Here is a 25,405-nt window from a genome sequence, read left to right on the forward strand (position 1 = left end):
GTTACATTTCTTTATATTAACATCAACTATATTGATAGGCTAGGGAGCTATGCTAACGGTAGCTAATGCTAACGGCTTAGGGTTAACGTTAGTGAATGCTAACGTTACGTTCGGAGGTCTCAGATGTATTTCAATTTTAACAATGTTGAGCATGATCAATGTGACATTGTTCATACATTGATTACAGTCTGTAATCTTGTCTGGCATTATTTAGCTATAGTGGGCTGATGCTTGCTGCTGCTACTATAGCATTTGCCACATTATACATCAAATTAATCAAGCATAGTGTTATTACCTGAAGGCATTATTACCATTGCAAGTAAGCATGCCATGTATATGCCATGCCTGGAAATCAAATTAATAGTGTAATTATTCCCCATCATAGCTCATTGTACACTGATATAATCATTCTCCTTGCCTTTGCTAATACTCATCTCTTTTATCAAACTTTGTGCTAGGAAAGAAATCTGGCTGTGATTCGTCGCTAGTGCTCATCCAGGCTGTTGTCATCTCCCGCCTGGACTCCTGCAACTCCCTACTTGCTGCCATCCTGCAGCGTTGGCCATCAGACTCCTGGAGAAAGCTGCTGCTGACCTGGTGTTCAACAGCCCCATGCTCTTCCACAAAACTTCCCTACTCTGTTCTCTGCACTGGCTCCCTGCGCTGTCCCATCCAGTTTAGGACTGTGGTTCAAGCCTACAGGGCAAATGAACAGCTCCCTCCGACCTCCAGGCTGTGGTCAAGCTCTGCTGCCTTGAGGTGATTGGTTCCCCAGTTGCTCCAAGCCCCCCTACGGCAGATTGTAACGGCCATGGCTTTTTTCTGTCCTGGCCTCACAGTGGTGGAATGAACTGTGCACTGATGTCAGAACAGAGCCAATAATACACACTGTTCATAGTGAGCCTAGTTATTATTGATTAACTTGGACTGTTTCCTCTCTCCTTGTCAGTCATTAAAATATGTTCAGTGTTTCACAATACTGATGTATAACATTTCATTATTTTGTCTCAGACCATTTCTGAAACAATCATCAGTGTCAGTATACATTTCCCTCCAATGTTATTGCTTGCCCATTTTTAACCATGTAACTACTAGACTGTACAAACGAATTGCACAACTATAGTATTTTCTAGGTATAGCCTACTTCTCCACTTTCTCTTAATGTTGGTATGAAATGGCAGTCAAACTATGCAATGATGTTCCACACTGTTTCCACCCAAATTCCCAACAAATGTGGCCACCACACTGTTCAGGACATTCACAGGTCTTGCTCTCAGGGATCGGTAAAAGAAAGGGACATGGTTCCTCCATAATGTGCTAAGGCTCTGCTTAGATCAAAGGCTTGGTCATCAGAAAATATCACAAAGACAGTGATCACAAAACAATTAAAAACATGTCACCAGTGTATGCCTTAACCCTAGTCAAATTTCTAGTATGTGTGAACCATATACATGGCAGTAAACAGATCTTGAGTCATACAAACTGGAGGATGCTTGACCCATACAAACTACTTTAACTCAATTTCAATAAACAACTCCAAAATATGGCAGACAGAAGAGCTGAGCAGACTTGGTAGATGACTGGATGATCTTACAGAGAACCAAGGGAAATTGACTGGTATTAATGCTAAGAGTAATGAGGGATGAGGTGCAGCTGGGCAGAGTGGAGACAGGTGGCAGGTGATGCAGGAGATGGGAAGGTGAGTAGGCAACAACCAAGCATGAACAGGAACTGGACCACTGGCTCCCCTTGACTGTCCAACCCATCCATCAGCGCCAGCAGAGTGGACACGATAGAGCCAGAGAGAGAGAGACAAATGCAACGCAAGGTTAGTTTAGTTCCAATCGCCCATGTGCAACATCAATCAAGTACGCAGCCAAGCTGAAGAACCGAGTTACATCAGAGGCGGAGCGAGGCGGTGGCTCCGTGACAGACAGGCCTCACCTGTGTATCTGGTCCTGTCTGCTGGAGCATACTGGGGCCAGCCGGTCTATCTTGTGGAAGAAGATGAAGGAGGGTCTCATTAGGTTGACCTTGGGAGAGACCAACAAACAGCCATCACAAGCTCTCAGTCAACACTGAGGATGATGGTCAGGTGTCCTGTCCAATAATTATACCCCCCTCCCCCCACCGCCACAGTTGCCCCATTGGCTAACCTGGTCAAAGAGAAGGCAGAGCTGATTATGTGTTCTGATTCACCAACCCACTTGCTAAGGCAGTCAGCTCCTTTCCTTATAGACACCTTTGTGTTTCCCTGCCTACACTCGTTAGTCTGCACCCGCGCCACTGGGGTCTTGCCTGTACTTGGGGGACTGTAGATCAGAGCACTACACATCTGTAGGTGGGGGGGGGGTTGGGGGGAGTATGTGAAAAACAGGGACTTCACAAGACAGCTCAAATTAGACAAGACAGCTTAAATACGGCTGGGTCTTCATATGTTTACTGGAGCAACGTACTGTAGTGTGGTCTCACCTAGGAGGTTCTTCTATCAGGTGATCAAACAGAGAGGGGTTGCTCTGCTTCCGGTTCACTGACTGAAAAAGCAATCACAGTGGGATTTAGTGACATCATTATGCACATCAGGAATTCATTATCTCATCTAGTCAGTCAAAAAATGATTTTGTCCTCACCAATAGGTGGCGCCTCATATCACTGCATTTATCTTTTAAAACAGCAAACACTATGTGTAAATAAGGTTTTAAACTTCATCAACATCATTATAAATAATCAGCCCCTATGGCTGGATACAGGCGCAGCAGAAGTCGAGGGTGACAGTACTAGGTTTTTTAGCTGGCAGGTGCCCGTCAGGCTCAGTGAATATCTGGTTGAACTGGTTTAAACTCTGTCCTCAGTATTAGTACTGCCCATGTGCACAATTAATTCGCTAGCTTTTCATTGGGATAGCTGGTGGCAGTGTTCTAGAAAGGTGGTCATGTGCGTTCCTAAGTCAGAGGACCCGGGTTTGAACCCAGTGTGGGCAAGTGTGGTGGAATCAATACACCTGTTACAATCGCAGGAATTTTATGGGAAGGAAGGGGCTTCTTTTTTCTTTCTTTTTTTAAAGGTTTTGTACCTTCAATATTAGACACTTAAGCAAACAGAAAAACACAAAACACAACTATAAAAGGCCTGGCTTGGTTTAAAGCCCACTCACCACGTCAAGGTGCAGGCCAAGAGTGGGGACACGACAATCACTAACAGACAAACCCTGACAAATACACATGTAAAGACATGTAAAGAAACACGTAAAAACATATAGACTATACATATAGGAGTAGGGAAGTTGTGTGGAAGAGCATGGGGCCGTTGAACACGGGATTAGCAGCAGCTTTCTCCAGGAGTCTGATGGCCAACGCTGCAGGATGGCAGCAAGTATGGAGTTGCAGGAGTCCAGGCGGGAGATGACAACAGCCTGGATGAGCACTAGTGACGAATCACAGCCAGATTTCTTTCCTAGCACAAAGTTTGATAAAAGAGATGAGTATTAGCAAAGGCAAGGAGAATGATTATATCAGTGTACAATGAGCTATGATGGGGAATAATTACACTATTAATTTGATTTCCAGGCATGGCATATACATGGCATGCTTACTTGCAATGGTAATAATGCCTTCAGGTAATAACACTAACTATGCTTGATTAATTTGATGTATAATGTGGCAAATGCTATAGTAGCAGCAGCAAGCATCAGCCCACTATAGCTAAATAATGCCAGACAAGATTACAGACTGTAATCAATGTATGAACAATGTCACATTGATCATGCTCAACATTGTTAAAATTGAAATACATCTGAGACCTCCGAACGTAACGTTAGCATTCACTAACGTTAACCCTAAGCCGTTAGCATTAGCTACCGTTAGCATAGCTCCCTAGCCTATCAATATAGTTGATGTTAATATAAAGAAATGTAACATTAGATAATGTTAGCTAAGTTATTCAACATTGACCCACTTACCCTCTAGATCTTTTCCAACGATGTCCTAAAGTAACCACATGTCATGATCATTTGCATCATAGACATACGTTCTGATTAGCATGATCATAAGCTTCATTGCTAAAGCATAGCAAATGTTAGCGACGTCATTACATGACTTCCTATCCAATCAGAGGCAGAGTAGGGCGGGTCTTCCTATGGTCACGTGCTTTCCCGAGTTCGCAGGACTCACGAACGCGCGACCAGCGCGTCCCCGAGGCTCGTGCACAGCACATGTTTAAATGGCTCGATACAGGTATTGGTGGCTTCAAAAACCCCAAAACTTTTTGAATTAAAAGTTTATATTGATAAGATTGGTCTCTGATGCTGAATGATACCCAGAAAAATTTTGTTTTCCTTTTCTAGCCCTATCTATCATCATCCACTAACATGGGAAATAAGGGTTCTTGGGCCGCATGCCGTGACATGACTTGCAATACCGGGCTTGGCCTGAAAGCCCATGGTGGCTTCAATGCGCCAAGCTGATCCTGGGGGCTTGGTTGGACTATGTGCTCAGGCATCAGAACAATGTCCGTGATCCAAAGAGGTCCGTGAGCAGAGCGAGGGTCGAGTTCAGGGGTTCGGTCTGAGGGGTTCCAGGGAGACAACGGGAGGGGCAGGGGTTCCAGGTAGGCATGGGAGGGGCTGGGGTTCCAGGTAGGGATGGGAGGGGCAGGGGTTCCAGGTAGGCATGGGAGGGGCAGGGGTTCCAGGTAGGCATGGGAGGGGCAGGGGTTTCAGGGAGACAACGGGAGGGGCAGGGGTTCCAGGTAGGCACGGGAGGGGCTGGGATTCCGGGGAGAGACGAGAGGAGACATATGAGCTGGGGGTCCTTAGGAAAACAACACAGACGAGGATGAGACACAAAACACGCCGGGAAAATGATCAGGCAAGAAAAAAGGCTGGAGACAAACCGGGTAGGTGGCCACGTTCTGGCACCGGCAGGCTGGTCAACGAGGCTTTTGTAGGGGTTGCTGCTCGTCAGTCTCAGGTGTGCTGATTGGGGATTGAGCCCAGGTGTGCCGTTGCCTAGCCAACGCCCTAGTGGAGCGCTGAGGTAGACGGCAGGTCGGAGCGCACGGAGAGCGCTGGTGACGTGCTCCGAGCCCGCCCCCTAACACCATCATCATCATACCGGGCCTCCATAACAATGTACAGAGCGGACTGTCAGTTAAGATATAGGGGAAGTTTAGCATAGTTATGATAATAATTATAATGGTTATAATACTCCCCAAGTTATAATAGTTATAATGCCCCCCCAGAAGTCACAGCATGTGACATCAGCATCCAGCTCTGCAGGAGTTTGTGGAGGAGTTGTGCATGTAATGTAAAAACTGTAGGAATTGAGTCCCCAAAACTGTCAAGAATGATAAACAAGTAGTATGAGCAATAACAATAGTGTGTTGCATGCTAAAATCACAGAAATAATAACTTTCCATATGTTATAACAACAGAACATAGGACTAATATAATGTATAGTGAATAGCCAGTGTCTTACCATCAAAATAAACACCCCACAGTTGTTTGAACATCCTTGCTTTGGTAGGCCCTGTGGTGTGAAGAAGGTACAACTGTCAATAAAGGATTGACAATCAAATGGTATGGTTCAGTTGAATCATTTAAAAGAATATCTAACCTGAACATCATCCACACCAACTGTCCTCCAAGGTCCAGGGGACAGGATCTGTGCAATGTTTCTGTGAACACAGAGCATGTGCAAGTAAAGACAAAAGTACGCTTTTTTATACTCCAACATGCATAACAGCTTTGACCACAACTGGAACTGATTTAGCCCAGAGACTCTAACTCCCCAAAAATCTTGTCATTATGGGTTCAAAGAGAACTTCCCCACTGATAAATGTTATCTATGGTTCTGTTTATATCTTTTTAATGCACCAAATTGGACATTATGTATCATACATGTAGGTACATACATATTTTAGTTAAAATAAAACTGAACCATAGATTTAAACCAGGCCAGGTCAAGCCTGGCTTATGTGCGTGGCTGGCTTGTTTCTGTTCAGGACTGGTAGGACAGAAGCTAGTCATGCCACTGAAATAGCTGTGAATTGAAATGACATTAAATAATGTCAGATAAATTAAGATAGGTCTTGTTGCTTGGACACATCAGTTCCAATGCTTCCAATGCTAATCCAGCACAATAAGAGCAGAATAGCCAGTTAGCTCATGGGCTCACAACAACTAGCAGCTGCTTCCATAACATTAACCAATAGACAAACATACAACCTAACCCACAAATAACCAAAATAAGGCAACTATGAAAAAGGATTAACATAATTACAATATACTATAAATCATAATAGAAGATCCAAATACACAGATCCAAAGTAATAACTGAAATACTCAGACTAAACATAACAATCCCCCCACAATGCAGCAACATTTGGACTCGGCCAAATTGGCCGCCTCCTCTATTTAAGGGCGGAGACTGGCGGGGCGTGTCCCTTTTGTTCCCGCCTGGCATGTCATCCCTCCACAGCACTGGTCACTCCAAACAAACACAAATTAGACACAATGCCTAAAATCTTATAGCCTATTGAACTGTACAAAAGTAACTAAATGTGCGTGCTACAAATAGAACTAATGTACTGTCAAACTGCTAAATAAAGATGGTGTAATGTATGAACAAAACTTGTCATGTGATTTGTTTGTTTGACCATGTGGTGTGCCTGCAACAAAGGAAACTTCTCAATAATAACTAAATGACTGAATATAATGTGAGTGAATGTAATGTACGGTCAGAGGGTTACCAGACCAGTTGTGTGGCTGTGGATGCGACCATCACAGGCCACTACGCCAAATGGCTTCATGCGCCGGTGAGCAACTGTCATTGAAATGAATAGGCAGCCATGTTCAATGCAGACTACAGTTTATATTATACTTCCATGTACGCAATCTGTTTGTGGACTACAAGGACGTGTCATTAATACCTTTGACTGCGCATGTCAAAGGTATCAATGACGTGTTTTTTTTCAAAGATGGCATGGTTCAATAGGGCTTCACTTTAGATTTTGAATCCTGGGGGCCTGCTCTGGACACAAAAAAACATTTGATATGCAGTTGTGTGAACCTCTAAAAGTTGAGTTTTAGTGTTTCATAGCAGAAGAAGGAGAATTCTCAAGTTCCCTGCTCTTCCTCCTCCTGTCCCTCCATCAGTGAACAACAACAATATTAAAGACATCTCATCCTCAATAAACACATCAATCAATCAATCAATCAAAGCTTTATTTGTATAGCGCATTTCATACCCAGAGGCAACACAATGCGCTTTACAGAGAACAAGGGAGGTGGGCATATGTCCCACCCATACATATTCCAGAGGGAAGCAAAAAAACAGTATCACCCGGGGGCCAGATAAGTGAGAAATGTTAATTACATTTTTTTATATACTATAATTGGTTCACTAAAAAGATTTAAATGTATTTTTTAATGTAAGTTGGATAAACCACATTTTGTATTCAATAGTCTCCACAACATCAGCTAAAGCGCTTGAGGCTTCTATGCGGTGTCTTTGCTTGTAGCTAAAGCCAGAAAGCCCTTCACCACAGCTGAAGGTGTAATGGATTTTAACTGATCTAGTCCAAAAGGATTTACCAAGATTCGCTCAAACAGGTTAAGTCTGGTTTATTGAGAAAACATACGAGCGCAAGGACTTCCAGACGACGCACATGAGTGGTATCCCAAAGAAGTGCCGCCTCTTGGTCAGCGCGGCCTTTATATTCAAGCAAAACACAGGTATGGCGCTTTGAGGATGTGATTGGCTAACCCATTGTACGTCATATGAAATGGCAGGCGTGGTCGAGAATACAGACACGTGACTTGAGAAAAGGCGGTAATTTCTTGGAGACAAAGGGACAAAGGATGGTTATTCTGGAGTAGACAGATTTCTAGGTGTGTGGACCTCCTGGAGGTCATCCTGTCATGAATTAGGTTAGCACAGCTATGTGAAAAGTTGAGGGAGGTGGTGAATTACAAAAGGAGATGATGAAACTATAATTTCTATGACAAAGGCCTGTTACTTCCAGCTGCTGTTGTATTGGCCCAGATTATGCTAGACAAAAATGTGTCCAATGTCAAATGTTAGCCTAAATTTCATTTCACTGATAACATTACACATGACACTGATGGTGCTGTAGTGTTCCTCTTTAAAGGCTTTTAGGGGGACTTGGCTGACACAATATTTCAAAGGGGGTACATTATCGAAAAGAGTTTAAAGACCACTGCCCTGACCAACCACATTGCACAGTTTAACTCCGTCATCACATTCAAAGGATGCTGATTGGCCTGGTTGGAATTCCACCTGAGAAACCACCCTGAACGAGAGCCTTTCCACGCCCTGAAATGGGAGTGCTATTCAGGGGCTGGGACCAGGCTACATTCTCACGTTTAGTGGAACAACAACCTCTTGACCATGTGTCATGCGTAGAGTTACAGCCTCATGATTGACTGTTAGGAGCAGCAGGCTGTGTGTTAGGAGCAGGCGGACATAACAAAGTGGTAGCTGTGTGTGTGTGTGTGTGTGTGTGTGTACTGTGTCTCATATTAGAGATGCTTTCAGAGCAGCTCTAGGCTTTGCTGCTTCAGTGTCATGAGTGGAGATAATATTTATATTTTATAATACTTAAGTCTATAGTATAATTTACTGTATAGTTGACTTTTGTAGCACACATGTTGGTGTATTGAGCTTTGGGAACTGCGCAGGAAGAGAAAAAAACACTTTAGGAACCACGCAGGAAGACTGCAACCACAATACCAGTGGTACAGGAGGACACGTTTAGAACAAGTGTTTTAATGATTGTATTTATCTTTAATTTTATTATTGAAGACTTCTTTTTGCTGCCGCTTTTTATTAAATCAAATAATTATTTATTCATACACTGCACTGTAACTTTTATTCCTGTATTTTATTTTTCCTGCATTTTGTTTTAAATGTTCTGCAAAGTACAAGAGAATGTTAGTAGAACGACTTGAGGGAGGAAGAGAAAGAAGGAAATGTATGTTGGAAATGGAGAAGTTGTATTTTTGGTGCAAGGTGTGCCTAGTGACACAACAGTAGGCCACTGACAGCTGATGTGGTCCCTCGCTCAGAAAGGATGTTTGAGGCACTGGTGAAAAGCCAGCGAGCAACTATACAGAAGGACATTGCACGTAATGATGTGTGGGTGCAGTGTTAGGCTGTGAGTAGATGTGAGCAACCAGGCGTGGTGCAGTATGTATATTATGTATTACTATTGTATTGTATCGTATTGTATATTGCCACAGTATTTTGATGTTTCTGTATATTGATGTATTAGTTTAGTATTCTTATTTTTAGGGAACATCTTCCCAGGGACTACAGGTGGAAATTAGCTTCTGGCTACAACCTGGATAGTTTCCATTTGCTATCTGCATTGCTCTGTAATCATATAGTAATTGTTCATTAACCTGCGGTGTCCCTCAGCAAATCAATAAATCTAATCAAATATGAACGGTGGGGCGTTGGACTATGTGCTCAGGCATCAGAACAATGTCCGTGATCCAAAGAGGTCCGTGAGCAGAGCGAAGGTCAAGTTCAGGGGTTCGGTCTGAGGGGTTTCAGGGAGACAACGGGAGGGGCAGGGGTTCCAGGTAGGCACGGGAGGGGCAGGGGTTCCAGGTAGGCATGGGAGGGGCAGGGGTTCCAGGTAGGGATGGGAGGGGCAGGGGTTCCAGGTAGGCATGGGAGGGGCAGGGGTTCCAGGTAGGGATGGGAGGGGCAGGGGTTCCAGGGAGACAACGGGAGGGGCAGGGGTTCCAGGGAGACAACGGGAGGGGCAGGGGTTTCAGGGAGACAACGGGAGGGGCAGGGGTTTCAGGGAGACAACGGGAGGGGCAGGGGTTTCAGGGAGACAACGGGAGGGGCAGGGGTTTCAGGGAGACAACGGGAGGGGCAGGGGTTTCAGGGAGACAACGGGAGGGGCTGGGATTCCGGGGAGAGACGAGAGGAGACATACTGTATGAGCTGGGGGTCCTTAGGAAAACAACACAGACGAGGATGAGACACAAAACACGTCGGGAAAATGATCAGGCAAGAAAAAAGGCTGGAGACAAACCGGGTAGGTGGCCACGTTCTGGCACCGGCAGGCTGGTCAACGAGGCTTTTGTAGGGGTTGCTGCTCGTCAGTCTCAGGTGTGCTGATTGGGGATTGAGCCCAGGTGTGCCGTTGCCTAGCCAACGCCCTAGTGGAGCGCGCTGAGGTAGACGGCAGGTCGGAGCGCACGGAGAGCGCTGGTGACGTGCTCCGAGCCCGCCCCCTAACACCATCATCATCATACCGGGCCTCCATAACACTGTACAGAGCGGACTGTCAGTTAAGATATAGGGGAAGTTTAGCATAGTTATGATAATAATTATAATAGTTATAATACTCCCCAAGTTATAATACTTATTATGCCCCCCCAGAAGTCACAGCATGTGACATCAGCATCCAGCTCTGCAGGAGTTTGTGGAGGAGTTGTGCATGTAGTGTAAAAACTGTAGGAATTGAGTCCCCAAAACTGTCAAGAATGATAAACAAGTAGTATGAGCAATAACAATAGTGTGTTGCATGCTAAAATCACAGAAATAATAACTTTCCATAATGTTATAACAACAGAACATAGGACTAATATAATGTATAGTGAATAGCCAGTGTCTTACCATCAAAATAAACACCCCACAGTTGTTTGAACATCCTTGCTTTGGTAGGCCCTGTGGTGTGAAGAAGGTACAACTGTCAATAAAGGATTGACAATCAAATGGTATGGTTCAGTTGAATCATTTAAAAGAATATCTAACCTGAACATCATCCACACCAACTGTCCTCCAAGGTCCAGGGGACAGGATCTGTGCAATGTTTCTGTGAACACAGAGCATGTGCAAGTAAAGACAAAAGTACGCTTTTTTATACTCCATGCATAACAGCTTTGACCACAACTGGAACTGATTTAGCCCAGAGACTCTAACTCCCCAAAAATCTTGTCATTATGGGTTCAAAGAGAACTTCCCCACTGATAAATGTTATCTATGGTTCTGTTTATATCTTTTTAATGCACCAAATTGGACATTATGTATTATACATGTAGGTACATACATATTTTAGTTAAAATAAAACTGAACCATAGATTTAAACCAGGCCAGGTCAAGCCTGGCTTATGTGCGTGGCTGGCTTGTTTCTGTTCAGGACTGGTAGGACAGAAGCTAGTCATGCCACTGAAATAGCTGTGAATTGAAATGACATTAAATAATGTCAGATAAATTAAGATAGGTCTTGTTGCTTGGACACATCAGTTCCAATGCTTCCAATGCTAATCCAGCACAATAAGAGCAGAATAGCCAGTTAGCTCATGGGCTCACAACAACTAGCAGCTGCTTCCATAACATTAACCAATAGACAAACATACAACCTAACCCACAAATAACCAAAATAAGGCAACTATGAAAAAGGATTAACATAATTACAATATACTATAAATCATAATAGAAGATCCAAATACACAGATCCAAAGTAATAACTGAAATACTCAGACTAAACATAACAATCCCCCCACAATGCAGCAACATTTGGACTCGGCCAAATTGGCCGCCTCCTCTATTTAAGGGCGGAGACTGGTGGGGCGTGTCCCTTTTGTTCCCGCCTGGCATGTCATCCCTCCACAGCACTGGTAACTCCAAACAAACACAAATTAGACACCATACCTAAAATCTTATAGCCTGTTGAACTGTACAAAAGTAACTAAATGTGCGTGCTACAAATAGAACTAATGTACTGTCAAACTGCTAAATAAAGATGGTGTAATGTATGAACAAAACTTGTCTTGTGATTTGTTTGTTTGACCATGTGGTGTGCCTGCAACAAAGGAAACTTCTCAATAATAACTAAATGACTGAATATAATGTGAGTGAATGTAATGTACGGTCAGAGGGTTACCAGACCAGTTGTGTGGCTGTGGATGCGACCATCACAGGACACTACGCCAAATGGCTTCATGCGCCGGTGAGCAACTTTCATTGAAATGAATAGGCAGCCATGTTCAATGCAGTCTACAGTTTATATTATACCTCCATGTACGCAATCTGTTTGTGGACACACTGAGCACTATTGCACTACAAGGACGTGTCATTAATACCTTTAACTGCGCATGTCAAAGGTATCAATGGTGTTTTTTTTCAAAGATGGCATGGTTCAATAGGGCTTCACTTTAGATTTTGAATCCTGGGGGCCTGCTCTGGACACAAAAAAACATTTGATATGCAGTTGTGTGAACCTCTAAAAGTTGAGTGTTTTAGTGTTTCATAGCAGAAGAAGGAGAATTCTCAAGTTCCCTGCTCTTCCTCCTCCTGTCCCTCCATCAGTGAACAACAACAATATTAAAGACATCTCATCCTCAATAAACACATCAATCAATCAAAGCTTTATTTGTATAGCGCATTTCATACCCAGAGGCAACACAATGCGCTTTACAGAGAACAAGGGAGGTGGGCATATGTCCCACCCATACATATTCCAGAGGGAAGCAAAAAACCAGTATCACCCGGGGGCCAGATAAGTGAGCTGTAAAAATTCTTCCCTGACCCCTCAACATTGAGCAAGCTCCTGGAGTATATTCGTCTACCGGCTAAGAACATTTATAAAGCTATAAATTACATTAAATTACATTTTCAGAGTAAGAGAGGCTAAAAACATCATAGGAGAGATATGTCAAATACTGGTGTGTGTTTGCTATGGCCCAGGCCTAAAGCCGGAAGTGGGCTGGTGTATGTCTGTGTGTACGTGTGTGTGTTAACTAAATGTTACGACATCCACAGCAGACACAGGGGTATCTATCAGACTCAGGGAGGTCTGCTGGTGACAGTGGGGCATCCACTGGACCTGGTTAGAAGGTAGGAGTGTGTCAGATTCACCACCTCCCTCAACCTTTCACATAGCTGTGCTTATCTCATTCATGACAGGATGTCCTCTCTTCAGGAGGTCCACACACCTAGACATGTCTGCCTTAGAATAACCATCCTTTGTCCCTGCAAGATTTACCGCTTTTTCTCATGTCACATGTCTGTATTCTCGACCACTGTTGATGATGTCCGCCATTTATTATGACATGTACAGATAGGTTAGCCAATCACATCCCTGGAAGCGTCATACCTGTAATTGCTTGAATATAAGACGGCGCAAGACGAGCCTACTTCACTTCTGCTGGATACCACTCACGTGCGTTATCCTGAAGTCCTTGCGCTCGTATGTTTTCTCAATAAATCAGACTTAACCTGTTGGAGCGAACCTTGGCAAATCCTTTTTGACTTTAGATCAAATAATTCTTCTACAGTGTCCATATTTTCCTGAGCAGATGCAATAGGCTAAACGCCAGTACTTCCTGAAATCAGACATGCTTCTCTATTTCCTGTCCTACACTATTGGATGAAGTGATTAATCAGGTGTGCCTGACTGCAGCACAATGATCAGCCACACCTGAATAATCATTTCATCCAATAGTGAAAGGGGGGCAGGGGGGCACTGATTTCATCAAATTGTGCATACTGTACCCGCCTACTCCAAAATGTTATACGGCGGATGGCGGATGCAGCCTCGCCTTAGCCTGGTAAACCAGCCAGATACTAGGAGTAGGTGGGTTCTAGGAGTAGGTGGGTTCTAGGAGTAGGCGGGTTCTAGGAGTAGGTGGGTTCTAGAAGTAGGTGGGTTATAGGAGTAGGTGGGTTCTAGGAGTAGGTGGGTTCTAGGAGTAGGCGGGTTCTAGGAGTAGGTGGGTTCTAGAAGTAGGTGGGTTCTAGGAGTTGGCGGGTTCTAGGAGTAGGCGGGTTCTAGGAGAAGGTGGGTTCTAGAAGTAGGCGGGTTCTAGGAGAAGGCGGGTTCTAGAAGTAGGTGGGTTATAGGAGTTGGCGGGTTCTAGGAGTAGGCGGGTTCTAGGAGAAGCGGGTTCTAGGAGAAGGCGGGTTCTAGGAGTAGGCGGGTTCTAGGAGTAGGCGGGTTCTAGGAGAAGGCGGGTTCTAGGAGTAGGCGGGTTCTAGGAGAAGGCGGGTTCTAGAAGTAGGCGGGTTCTAGGAGTTGGCGGGTTATAGGAGTAGGCGGGTTCTAGGAGTAGGTGGGTTATAGGAGTATATTATATTCATATATATATAATATATATATATAACATTGCACATTTAAGAGTCAAAACAGGTCAAAAAGAACAAGTGTACACAATATACATGAAGGCACGGCGTTAGAGAAGTCCTGCGTATCTTTGGGAGGAGCTGCCGCCCGCGGAGCTCAGTGAAATGCTGTGGGTCGTTGAAACGACGTTGCAGGAACGTTACAAGACCGTCGGTTGAGGGAAATACATAAAGCACCCTCTGAATCTACTACAACTTTGCCAAAGAGTGTCACGAACCTGGAACCGTTCTTACTGTCTTAATATTTATTTTTCCAGAAGTACAACAGCGTATGAAGTTGCTCTAGCAAAGGTTTGCGTTCGTTTTCATAACCAGGCACTTGTGTGACATCGATGTCTCTGGCAAAGTCCTCTTCAAACAAACACACGCCATCGCATTCAAAGACAGAACTTGAAATGCTTTTTACTACTGAGTTGAATATATTTACATATTTTGGTAACGCCAAAGATAGTAAGGATCACCAGTTAGCAGTCCCAGAGTTTTCCTAGGCAAAGGAGTGGGTCTAAATGAAGCTTGACCCGTTCAAATACAACAGCGGTCTCCTGTGGTCTCTCCATCCATGCTGCCTTTTTACATTCTGACTGTCTGCTCACCTTCCTCAACACGTACAGGAACTGCCTCGGTGACATCGAATGGGACGCCTTCCCCGTAACGAAGCGTTAGCACGGCATCAGAAAGACAGTGCAAGCTGGTTAGCGCTACAGTAAGAGCTGTGTTATATGCGTTTCCTTGTCCAGCCCAAAGAGTCCCAAAGCATTTCTCCAAAACGAGGCTGGCTGTCTTGGCAGGGCGATCGCTGGCCGCTCTCGACCTCTCCAGGCCGTCGGCGGGTGACCAAAGGTTAAAGGTTGAATGGGTCAGGGGGCAAAGGCCTCACCAGGCACTGCATTGGCTGCCGTGGCTGCTGACGGACTGGGAGTTGCTGTAACGTTTCTTGACGATCATGCTGATGTAAGCTTTCATCAGCTTGGCGATGTCCATAACCTAGGGGACAGAGCAGACAAGGGTCAGGACTTGACGGTTCTTACTGTCTCAGCTAAGAGACGTGGACACTCTCAATGATGCGCATTCAACCACAGACCCCACAATACAAGCTCCATTCATAACACATTGCGACTGTGTATAAAAGCCATCAAATCAGATGTTTTCTCAGCCTGTGTTACCAAATGGCGGGAAAGCCCTCTAACTCAGGAGTGAATGACATCTAAATACTGTTACATTTTCTACGTGACTGGATACTAAACATTCCCAAAACGGAGGTATTCTCAGCATCTACATACCAGACTGGTTTCAAACAGCAGTTCGCGGCCCTCCACGTTCATCTTGTAGGCGTTTGCCAGCTGGGCCCCGAAGGAGAGGATGAGCTCGTAGGGGAACACCTCCAGGGGCCAGGGCTCGCCGCGCTTGTAGACCGAGATGGCCTCCTTGCTCACTCCCAGCCACAGCTCCAGAGGGAAGCTTCCGTCCCGACACTGGACAACAGGACACAGGAAGAGGGGATGTATGCATGTGTTGCGGTTCCAGGTCAATGATCAGGAAATCTTCTTGAAACATTTACCTCATACCCACTGAGGACCAGAATATGAAAGGCCCTCATGACAAATGTCATATTAAAAGCGTTTTTCCCTCACCACAGAATCAGGGTAGTGGATGGGACGGACAGAACTCTCACCTCCACGTTGAAGAGTGTGGAGCCGTAGCCGGGCCACTCTTTGACCAGGGCCATGTATTTGACCATCGCCTGCTCCTGGCTCATCCCCTGCAGCTTCTTCCACTTGTCCAGCAGGCTGGCCCGGGCCGCGGCGATCTCCTCCCTCATCCACCCCTCCAGCGTGTTCTCCTCCTCCAGCTTCTGCCGACTCAGCGACCCGCTGCGGAAGCTCCTCCTCAGCGTCCCCTCCAGGAAGCTGGAGCGCTTCTTCTCCGCGGTTCCGGAGCGTTCCGCCACAGAGCCCGTGCCCGGCGCGAAGGTCTTCGCCGAGTTTTGGATGCGGGCGCGCAGCCGGGCCATGGGGAACATCTGAGACATCTCAGGCATGGCGGACTGGGAGTTGTAGTCCCCGAGGAGGTATTGTAGTCTCAGGGCAGCCAGGAACTGGAGAGTCTCCTCTGGGGCTGGGTACTGGCCTCTAATGACTGCCTCATGGGCCTGGAGGAGAGAGAGAGAGGGTGAGAGAGAGAAGGAAGGAAGAGAGGCGGAGCGAAAGAGATGCAGTGTGAATGAATGTAGGAGAAACGAGGGGGAAGGAGTGGATAAGGCATGCAAAGATGGCGGCCCATTCATCCAATGAAAGTTGTTAAGTGGCGCATGAAGCAAGCCCCCATGGCCAGGAACAGCCAGTTTTTGGTGTAGTGGCCAAGCTCGGTATTGCAAGTGGCGCCAAGAACCTGAAACCTATGAGGAAACTGAAACCTAAATCCTCCACTACACTGAAGTTACAGTAATATGGGTACTGTAGAGCCACCTATGAATGAATCATGGTCAAAATTTAATGGTGAGTTCCTTGACCCATGCTGCACCCCTCCACCAAGTTTCATGCATATCGGGCCGGTAGTTTTTGTTTAATCCTGTCTGCCTACAGACACTCACACAGACAGACAGGGGCGAAAACATTACCTTCCGCCCTGCGGGGCTTTGCCCTGGGGTGGAGGTAATCATTCCAGCCACCGACCATTGCAATGGTAGGAAACACATGTATTTTAAATGTGAGGATGATGATTGAAGTTCATACCTGCTCAAACATGAAGGCAAACTCAACGCTGTCCCTGGGAACGTTGTCAGTGTCCAGGAAGCAGTAGAGTTTGAAGTAGAACTTCCAGCCAGTGTTCTGCTCTTCTTGACTGGCAGAGAGCCTTCAGATGGGACAAACTGTGTTAAGAGTGTATTCAAGAATGCCCAAGCAAGTTCACACACACACACACACACACACACACTCACGCACACACACACTTACTTTTCAAACTTGGCGAGGATGTCGGCCACCACGGTGCGGTTCTCGATGGCTTTGTCAGTGGTGTCGTTGTGCTCGAACAGAGCAAACATGTTCCTGCTGTCCTCCATAGCCAGGCCTCTGATCAGCTTCTCCACCACCTGGGTGACACACACACACACACACACACACACACACACACACACACACACACACACACACACACAGAATGAGAGAGTTAGAATGAGGTATCAGTGTTGCTGTCTATGCTCAATCTGTTTTCAACCGAACTATGACTATCGGATAGCAGGGCGGTACACCGCGACCGTGTCAACAATAGGGCTGGGTTTAAAAAATCGATTCTGAATCGATTCTGATGATTCAGAATCGATTAATGAATCCCAAAATTGATCTTTAATTTAATGAATGAATGAGTAAATGAAGGAATGAATAGTTCATTCATTCATTCATTCATTCATTCATTCATTCATTCATTTTTGGAAATCAGTATCGATACCCAGCCCTAGTACTGATGTGAATCGGAATCGAATTGATTCTTGAAATTCGACTGGATACCCAGCTCTAGTCAACAATCACTCAAACAAATCAGTTAAAAATGTCTCACGTATGCCTCCTGTACACACTATGTAACTACATGGGCTTGACCCCGCCCCCTCCGGACTCCCCCCGCCCCCTGCGCTTCCCCCTGCGCTGCCCCCTGCGCTTCCCCCTGCGCTGCCCCCTGCGCCCCCCCCCCCGCCCCGCCCACCTCTCCGGCCGTGGTGTGGGAGTTGATGGTGATCTTGCAGGATCCTCCTCCGTGGCAGTACACCGTGGTGGTCATGTCCTGGCGGGCCACGATGGCGCGGACCTCCTCCTGGGACGGCACGTGCTCACGGGGGCGCGTCCTCCGCAGGGCCTCCAGGGAGAAGGAGGCGCAGCGCTCCATCTCCGTACCGGGGAAGAGCTCCCGCGTCCTGGGGAGGGTGGACACACACACACACACACACACACACACACACCGACCATGGTTAGACATTCCTTGTCGTTCTTTTTTACCGTTTGTGAGCAGAGAGAGAGACAGACAGAGAGAGAGAGAAGGAGAGAGAGAGGGAGAGTGACAGAGAGAGAGAGAAAGAGAGAGAGGGAGAGAGAGAGATAGAGAGAGAGAGGGAGAGAGAGAGAGGGGGGCAGACAGAGAGAGAGAGGGAGAGAGAGAGAGAGAGGGAGGGGGTGGAGAGAGAGAGAGGGGGGGGGACAGAGAGAGAGAGAGAGAGAGAGAGGGAGGGGGGGAGAGAGAGAGAGAGGGACCATGAGGAGAGATGAATCCTTTCCTGACTCAGAACAAAGGAGCAGACACGGAGGTCCTCACCTCTTGAAGTGGAACTTGAGGTAGCGGAGGACGGAGCGCGAGGGTACGAAGGTGCAGCACATGCAGGCCAGGATCCTCCAGCTGCACAGGTTCCCGGGGCTGCCGGGCTGGGGGGGCCGCATGGTCTGCTTCACCAGCTGGCAGTAGAGCTCGTCCCGCAGGGGCTTGAGCTCCTGGCCCGTCCGCAGCACGCCCTGGATGATGGGCACGGGGTCGGCCACGCCCTCCAGGTGCTGCAGCGAGTTGAACACCTTCAGGGCCTCCTCCTGCAGGGTGGTGTAGCCCTTGTGTCTCAGAGCTGGGGGGCGGATCAGATAAGATACAGTTCATGATTGGTTGATTGGTTAATTGATGGATTGATTGATTGATTGATTGATTGATTGGTTGATTGATTGACTGATCAAGCACACTGATCTAAACACACTGTGGCGCAATGCGTCAGGCAACTGTTGTTCGCAGTGTGTTTTTGTATCTGTCCCTACATCAATACAACATTCAAGATCCGATTTATTGTCCATGTATGTAGTGCACACATACTAGGAATGTGTGTAGGGTAATAGCATGTGATGAACGCACAGCTGGTGTGGATGTCTCCGTAGGGCAGAGGTAGCAGGGGAGAGTGGAGCGGGTGGTGGCTGTAGCGAAGGATGGGGTTCCTCTTGTAGATCTGCTCCACCACTTCTGAGTTCAGACAGTTCTCCTGTGAACACACGCGAGGGGTTCAGATCGCAAACAGACGTCCTGGTTCACATGTTGGGTGTATTTACGGTCAGGGGAGCCCTGTTAGGTTTCTGTGTGTTTAACCGCGGTGTGTTCGTCCTTTTGTAACTGCGCCTGTAGATTGTGAGCCATTAGCACGTGCATTTGAACGTCAGTTCTGATGGTCTGTTAGTCATGTCTACAAGAAGGTGGAGTGAAAACCAGGTCCGGGTGATCGTAAGTAAGTAAATAAACTTTATTTATATAGTTTACTTACTAACTAACTAACTAACTAACTAACTATCACCCGGACCAGGTCTCTGTAGACATGACTAACAGAGCATCAGAACATGATCCCATGATGGATGGTGATCGCCCTCTTTACCTTGATGTCGTGGATGAGCTGCTGGGTCGGGGTGTCGATGGGGACCTTGGTGTCGATGCCGTTCTGGATGGCGCTGGCCCAGCGCGTGGCCTCGTTCAGCAGCTTACTGTAGAGGTGGTACGAGTGCTTGCGACCGTACACGGTCAAGTTCCAGTAACCTGGGGGAGGGGCACGAGGATTTAGGACATGAGGGGGCTTGGTCTGTTTAAACCACCGATTCTCAATAAGGCTGGAGGGATTGTGTTCTACGTAGCATTTCCTTAATCAGACACTCTAACGTAGCATACTAGCATACAAGCATGATGTGGTAGCATATCGTTACATGAAAATAACACAACGTTGTGTGACTAGCATGCTAATTGCGTGACACACAATAACATGAGAGGCGTGTCGTAAAACGCCGCAGAATGCTAACAGCGTGTCGTTGCGTAGAAACACTGTAGCATGTTAGCATGTTAGCACGTAGCACATTCTGGCGCCGCTCAAACGTCAACCCCCAGACTCAGGAAAAGGATACGGACCCGGGTTAGGGTGAGGGGGAGGGGATCTGAGCCCAGGACTGGTGTGTGTCTGTGTGTGTGTGAGTGTGAGTGTGCCTGGGTCCAGGTAGAGGCAGGGGTAGGGTGGGGTTAGGAAAAGGATACGGACCCGGGTTAGGGTGAGGGGAAGGGGGACTGGGCCCAGGTCCAGGCCTAAAGCCGGAAGTGGACTGGTGTATGTGTGTGTGTACGTGTGTGTGTGTTAAGAGTATAAGAGGGAGAGACACTAGGGAGGAGGACAGGGTTAGTGGCTGTACTGGACATCCACAGCAGACATGGGGGTATCTATCGGACTCAGGGTGGTCTGCGGGTGACAGGGGGGCATCTACTGGACCTGGTTAGAAGTTCGGGGGGAGAGAGAGAGGCACTAGGGAGAGGGGAGGCTTACTTGGCGGCGTGCATATCCAGCATGCCCTTCATCTTGTCCTCGCCGTCGTTCTCGAAGTACATGAGCTTGCTCTGGCGCAGGACGAACCAGCGGCGCTTCCAGTTGCGGCGGGACAGCGTGGACGAGGCGCCGCCCTTCTTGTTGAGCCAGCCCTGCTTCAGCGCCTCCTGCTTGGCCCGGAACCACAGGAACGTCTCGTCCTTCAGCACGCACCAACGCCGGCGCCACGTGTTCATCAGACCGCCTGGGGGGGGGGAGAGAGAGAGGGAGAGAGAGGGAGAGAGACCATGAGGAGATGGATCCTTTCCTGACTCAGAATAAAGGAGAGACAGAGTGTCATGGAGGGGAGCCAGGGTGAAGAGGAAGGTCACGCTCCACACCTCCATCTGCTCCTCTGAGCCCCTCATGAGACGGGGAGCAGCCAGGCGTGGGGGGGCGGGGGGCATGGTGGGGGGGTACCATGGATGTATTAACAGAACTGGATACAGCCACTCCATTCACTGACCGCTATCAACAATGAAGCCCTATTGAACCGCGCCATCTTGGCAAATTTGTAGTCATTTGACTATTTCCGGTGACTTTTGTACTTGCGCAGTTGAGCTTTTCTGGCCGACGCGCGTCCACGAAAAAGTTCACCTTTATATGAAATGTAAACGCACGTTCCCGGCTCTCTCGGCTCTCCCCGCTTTGATTTAGCAATGAAAACCGGCTTGCATATTAACCTGTTTTTGTCAAATATATCCATTGGAGAAATTATTTTTTCATCCAGGCATTTTAGTTTTAACTGGTTAAATATAACTGAACATGTTTTGTTTGCTAGTAGATGGTATTCATTCCGTTCGCGATAACGTTATTGCAGCCAAGCTAAATTCCTCCAGGGAGCCAGTGACCGACGAGTTGAAGAGCTTCACTCCCCGCCAGCAGGAGCTTTGGCCGCTGCTACCGCACCTCGGATAACCCGCTGAGTTCGTGGCTGCTATTTCACATTCGCCCTTGATCAATCGAATCTTATCTCCGTATAAATACACATTAAGCCTATATCGCCTTATTCACCACAAAATATGTTTCAATCTGAGGTTATTTTCATAGATAGATTTTGCCTAATTTTTGATAATTTACTGCCATGCAGGCCGTCTGCGCTGTCCCCAGCACCACCTTAACAGAGGAAGTTTGAAATGTCTAAATATTCCCAAGCATGTATTTCCATTCGTAAATCACATTAGCTGACCTGCCCGGACAACTGCATCTCATCCGATAAACATAGCCTATGAACAATACATCCATGATGGCAAGCCAGAAACGCAGACACAAGTTCAAGTACCACAAATAAAGGTAGCCTATTAATTCCAACATCAACGGGGTCCCGGCTAAAGTCTTTTAATACCATCCATCGTCATCCGCTTATCCGGGGTCGGGTCGCGGAGGCAGCAGTTCCAGCAGGGGGCCCCAGACATCCCTTTCCCTAGCAGCATCAACCAGTTCTGCCTGGGGAATCTTTAGCCGTTCATAGGCCAGTGCGGATGTTTAATCAAATGTGTTAATGAAAATGACCACAAAAAAGGAGAGTAGTCAAAGCACACCGCTCAAAAAGGGCTTAATACATACAACAAACTGATCAGGCTAATCATTTTTTAATGAAAATGACCACAAGACAACCTCCTGTGCATACTTGAAATGGTAGTGGGATACGGTGATAAACTGGAGTAATCATTTGATAGCAAATTTTCCAGGAATGGACAGAAATGGGATATTTTTAGAATAACAGGAATTTATTCACATACAATGGAAAGGAGTTGATGTGTAGCATGAAGATGAAACGATACACTGAGTTTGGGTGTTTTCAGTCAACGTTGGCGTTGACCGCTTCTAGCTTCTATATCGAATGGCCGACTGGTGTAAGATGGATAGCCTAACGTTAGAGATAAATGTAGGCTATGGTTATGTTAATAAAGATAACAATGATGTTGTAACATGCATGCAGCACTGCCGCTCATTATTACCATGGATCGGTATTGGGATTGATCAAGGGCGAGTGTGAAATAGCAGCCAGGAACTCAGCGGGTTATCCAAGATGCGGTAGCAGCGGCCAAAGCTCCTGCTGGCGGGGAGTGAAGCTCTTCAACTCGCCGGTCACTGGCTCCCTGGAGGAATTTAGCCTGGCTGCAATAACGTTATCGCGAACGGAATGAATACCATCTACTAGCAAACAAAACATGTTCAGTTATATTTAACCTGTTAAAACTAAGATGCCTGGATGAAAAAATAATTTCTCCAATGGATATATTTGACAAAAACAGGTTAATATGCAAGCCGGTTTTCATTGCTAAATCAAAGCGGGGAGAGCCGAGAACGTGCGTTTACATTTCACATAAAGGTGAACTTTTTCGTGGACGCGCGTCGGACAGAAAAGCTCAACTGCGCAAGTACAAAAGTCACCGGAAATAGCCAAATGACTACAAATCTAGCCAAGATGGCGCGGTTCTATAGGCCTTCACTTTAGATTTCGAATCCTGGGGGCTTGGGGGGTACCCAGCCAAACCCACTCTGAACCCTTTCCAACTCCCCTGCTCCCTTCCTCTGCCCTCCAGGTCATCTCTGACATGATTGCTATACTTCACAGGTCAGTGATTTCTACTAGGAAGATGGGGAGTGTGTCCTGAGAGTATTGAGACAGGGCCTCTACCTGGTCCTGAGAGTTTTGAGACAGGGCCTCTACCTGGTCCTGAGAGTATTGAGACCGGGCCTCTACCTGGTCCTGAGAGTATTGAGACAGGGCCTCTACCTGGTCCTGAGAGTATTGAGACAGGGCCTCTACCTGGTCCTGAGAGTATTGAGACAGGGCCTCTACCTGGTCCTGAGAGTATTGAGACAGGGCCTCTACCTGGTCCTGAGAGTATTGAGACAGGGCCTCTACCTGGTCCTGAGAGTATTGAGACAGGGCCTCTACCTGGTCCTGAGAGTATTGAGACAGGGCCTCTACCTGCTGGGGGACTGTCACTACTCATGGTCTTGGCCTTGTTAGTGTGAATGCTGTAAACATTCACACTATTGTTATCCAGTTCTTTATAGTTAGGTGGGCTGGCTTGCAGAAGCTGGTGGAATGTTCAGTATCATTATGTTTTTAGAGTGGTGGCAGCAGTTGCTTTGAAAATATTCACACATTATGTAAACTGCTGGCACTCCTACAGTTTTGGACGTTCACACACATAATATTATTATATATCAATATGTTCACACAACTGTGGTGATTCGTACAATGTAAGTATCTAAGTTGTGTGACTTACAGTTTTCGCTGTATGACGATTTGTTCGGCAACTGTGCTCCTCATTGAAACGTATGGCAACGCACTCTAACTTTTGAGCTGTTAATTTTGTATTTTTACCCTTTTTCTAATTTGTCGCTATGCCTACAGTTTTAACAGCTCACACACATATTTTATATCAAAATGTTCACACAACTGTGCTGATTCGTACAATGTAAGTATCTAAGCTGTGTGACTTATAGTTTTCGCTATATGATGATTTGTTCGGCAACTGCACTCTCCATTGAAACGTAGCGGCCCACACTAACTTTTGAGCTGCTAATTTAGCATTTTTACCCTTTTTCTAACTCGTCGCCATGCCTACAGTTTTTAAGCTACACAGACATATCATAGCCTAAAATGTTCAGCATTTTCTCCGGATTCCTACGGTGTCAATAACTAGGCTGTGACCTTTATACTTTTTGAGAGAGAGCTCTCTGAAGCCGGCATGCCTTTCCATTGAAGTGAATGAGAGGATGCTCACAGTGTCAGTTGGGATTTGAATTTGGGGACACGCACGCTCTCTGTACAGGCACCCTTTTATGACTACTGTGGTAGCATTCATATTCCTTCCTTCCTTCCTTCCTTCCTTCCTTATATTCAAAGAAATATTCAGAATGACACTTTTTCAGGCTGTTAACTCATATTAATACCTTTTCTCCTCTTTCAGCTATTGAACTCAATAAAACTATGAGTTATGACGAGGGGTTAAATACATTTTCAGTGTAGTAGCCTACTAGCTGTACTTATAACAAACACATACTACTTCTCACTGCAACTGCTTCTCACTTCAACTTCTATACAAAACCTCCACAGCTACTGCTCGGCCCCGGAGTGGGCTATAGACACACGGTCTCCAATGAGGGGTGCAAGGGGATGGCCTGGCAATCACTGACCTCCTCCTGACTGGCTCTGGAGACTCGCCATCACGCCATTATCCACGCCACAGTCCCCACATCTCAGCCCCTGAGTTGGCTAAAGACACAGCTTTCACAGTTGCGTGCATGTGGGTGGCCTGGAGCATGTGGGTGGCCCGGAGAGCAGTACACTGTCCTCGACCGGCTCTGACCCGAGGGGGCGGAGTCTCGCTCCCAGGCCACTACCACACCACGGACCTCACAACACAGCATCTGAGGCGGCTAAAGACACGCGGTCTTCACCGCTGGGTGCCTGTTGGAGGCCCAGAGAGGGCTACAATGTCCCCGAACGGCTCTGACCTGAGGGAGCGGAGTCTCGCCACCATGCCAATATCCACGCCAAAGACGTAACAACTAAGACCCTGAGTGAGCTACAGACACACAGTCTTCACTGGTGGGTGCAGGGAGATTGCCCGGACATGACTGCACTGCCCCCGACCTGCTCTGACCCGAGGGGGTGGAGTTTCGCCACCACGCCACTACCACGCCACGGACCTCACAACACAGTCTCTGAGGTGGCTAGAGACACACAGTCTTCATGGGTGGGTGCATGGAGATTGCCAAGAGATCACTGTACTGTCCCCGATCGGTTGTGACCCAATGAGGCGGAGTCTTGCCCCCACGCCACTATCCACGCCACAGACCCCACGACTCAGCCCGAGTGAGCTAGAGACACACGGTCTTCACCAGTGGGTGCAAAGAGATTGCCCGG

General features: G+C 46.9%; 1 protein-coding gene across 1 annotated transcript; it reads right to left on the bottom strand.

The window, feature by feature from the left end:
• Positions 1-18,594: 18,594 nt before the first annotated feature.
• LOC311325244 (unconventional myosin-X-like) lies at positions 18,595-19,994 on the bottom strand (the record flags this gene model as incomplete). Its single annotated transcript, XM_084457912.1, has 5 exons — positions 18,595-18,601; positions 18,636-18,762; positions 19,041-19,164; positions 19,549-19,706; positions 19,964-19,994. The coding sequence occupies 5 exons, from the start codon at positions 19,992-19,994 to the stop codon at positions 18,595-18,597; spliced, it is 447 nt and encodes a 148-aa protein (XP_084314038.1).
• Positions 19,995-25,405: the final 5,411 nt, after the last annotated feature.

Source organism: Borostomias antarcticus, assembly GCF_949987555.1.
Source record: "Borostomias antarcticus genome assembly, chromosome: 24".
Lineage (NCBI taxonomy): Eukaryota > Metazoa > Chordata > Actinopteri > Stomiiformes > Stomiidae > Borostomias > Borostomias antarcticus.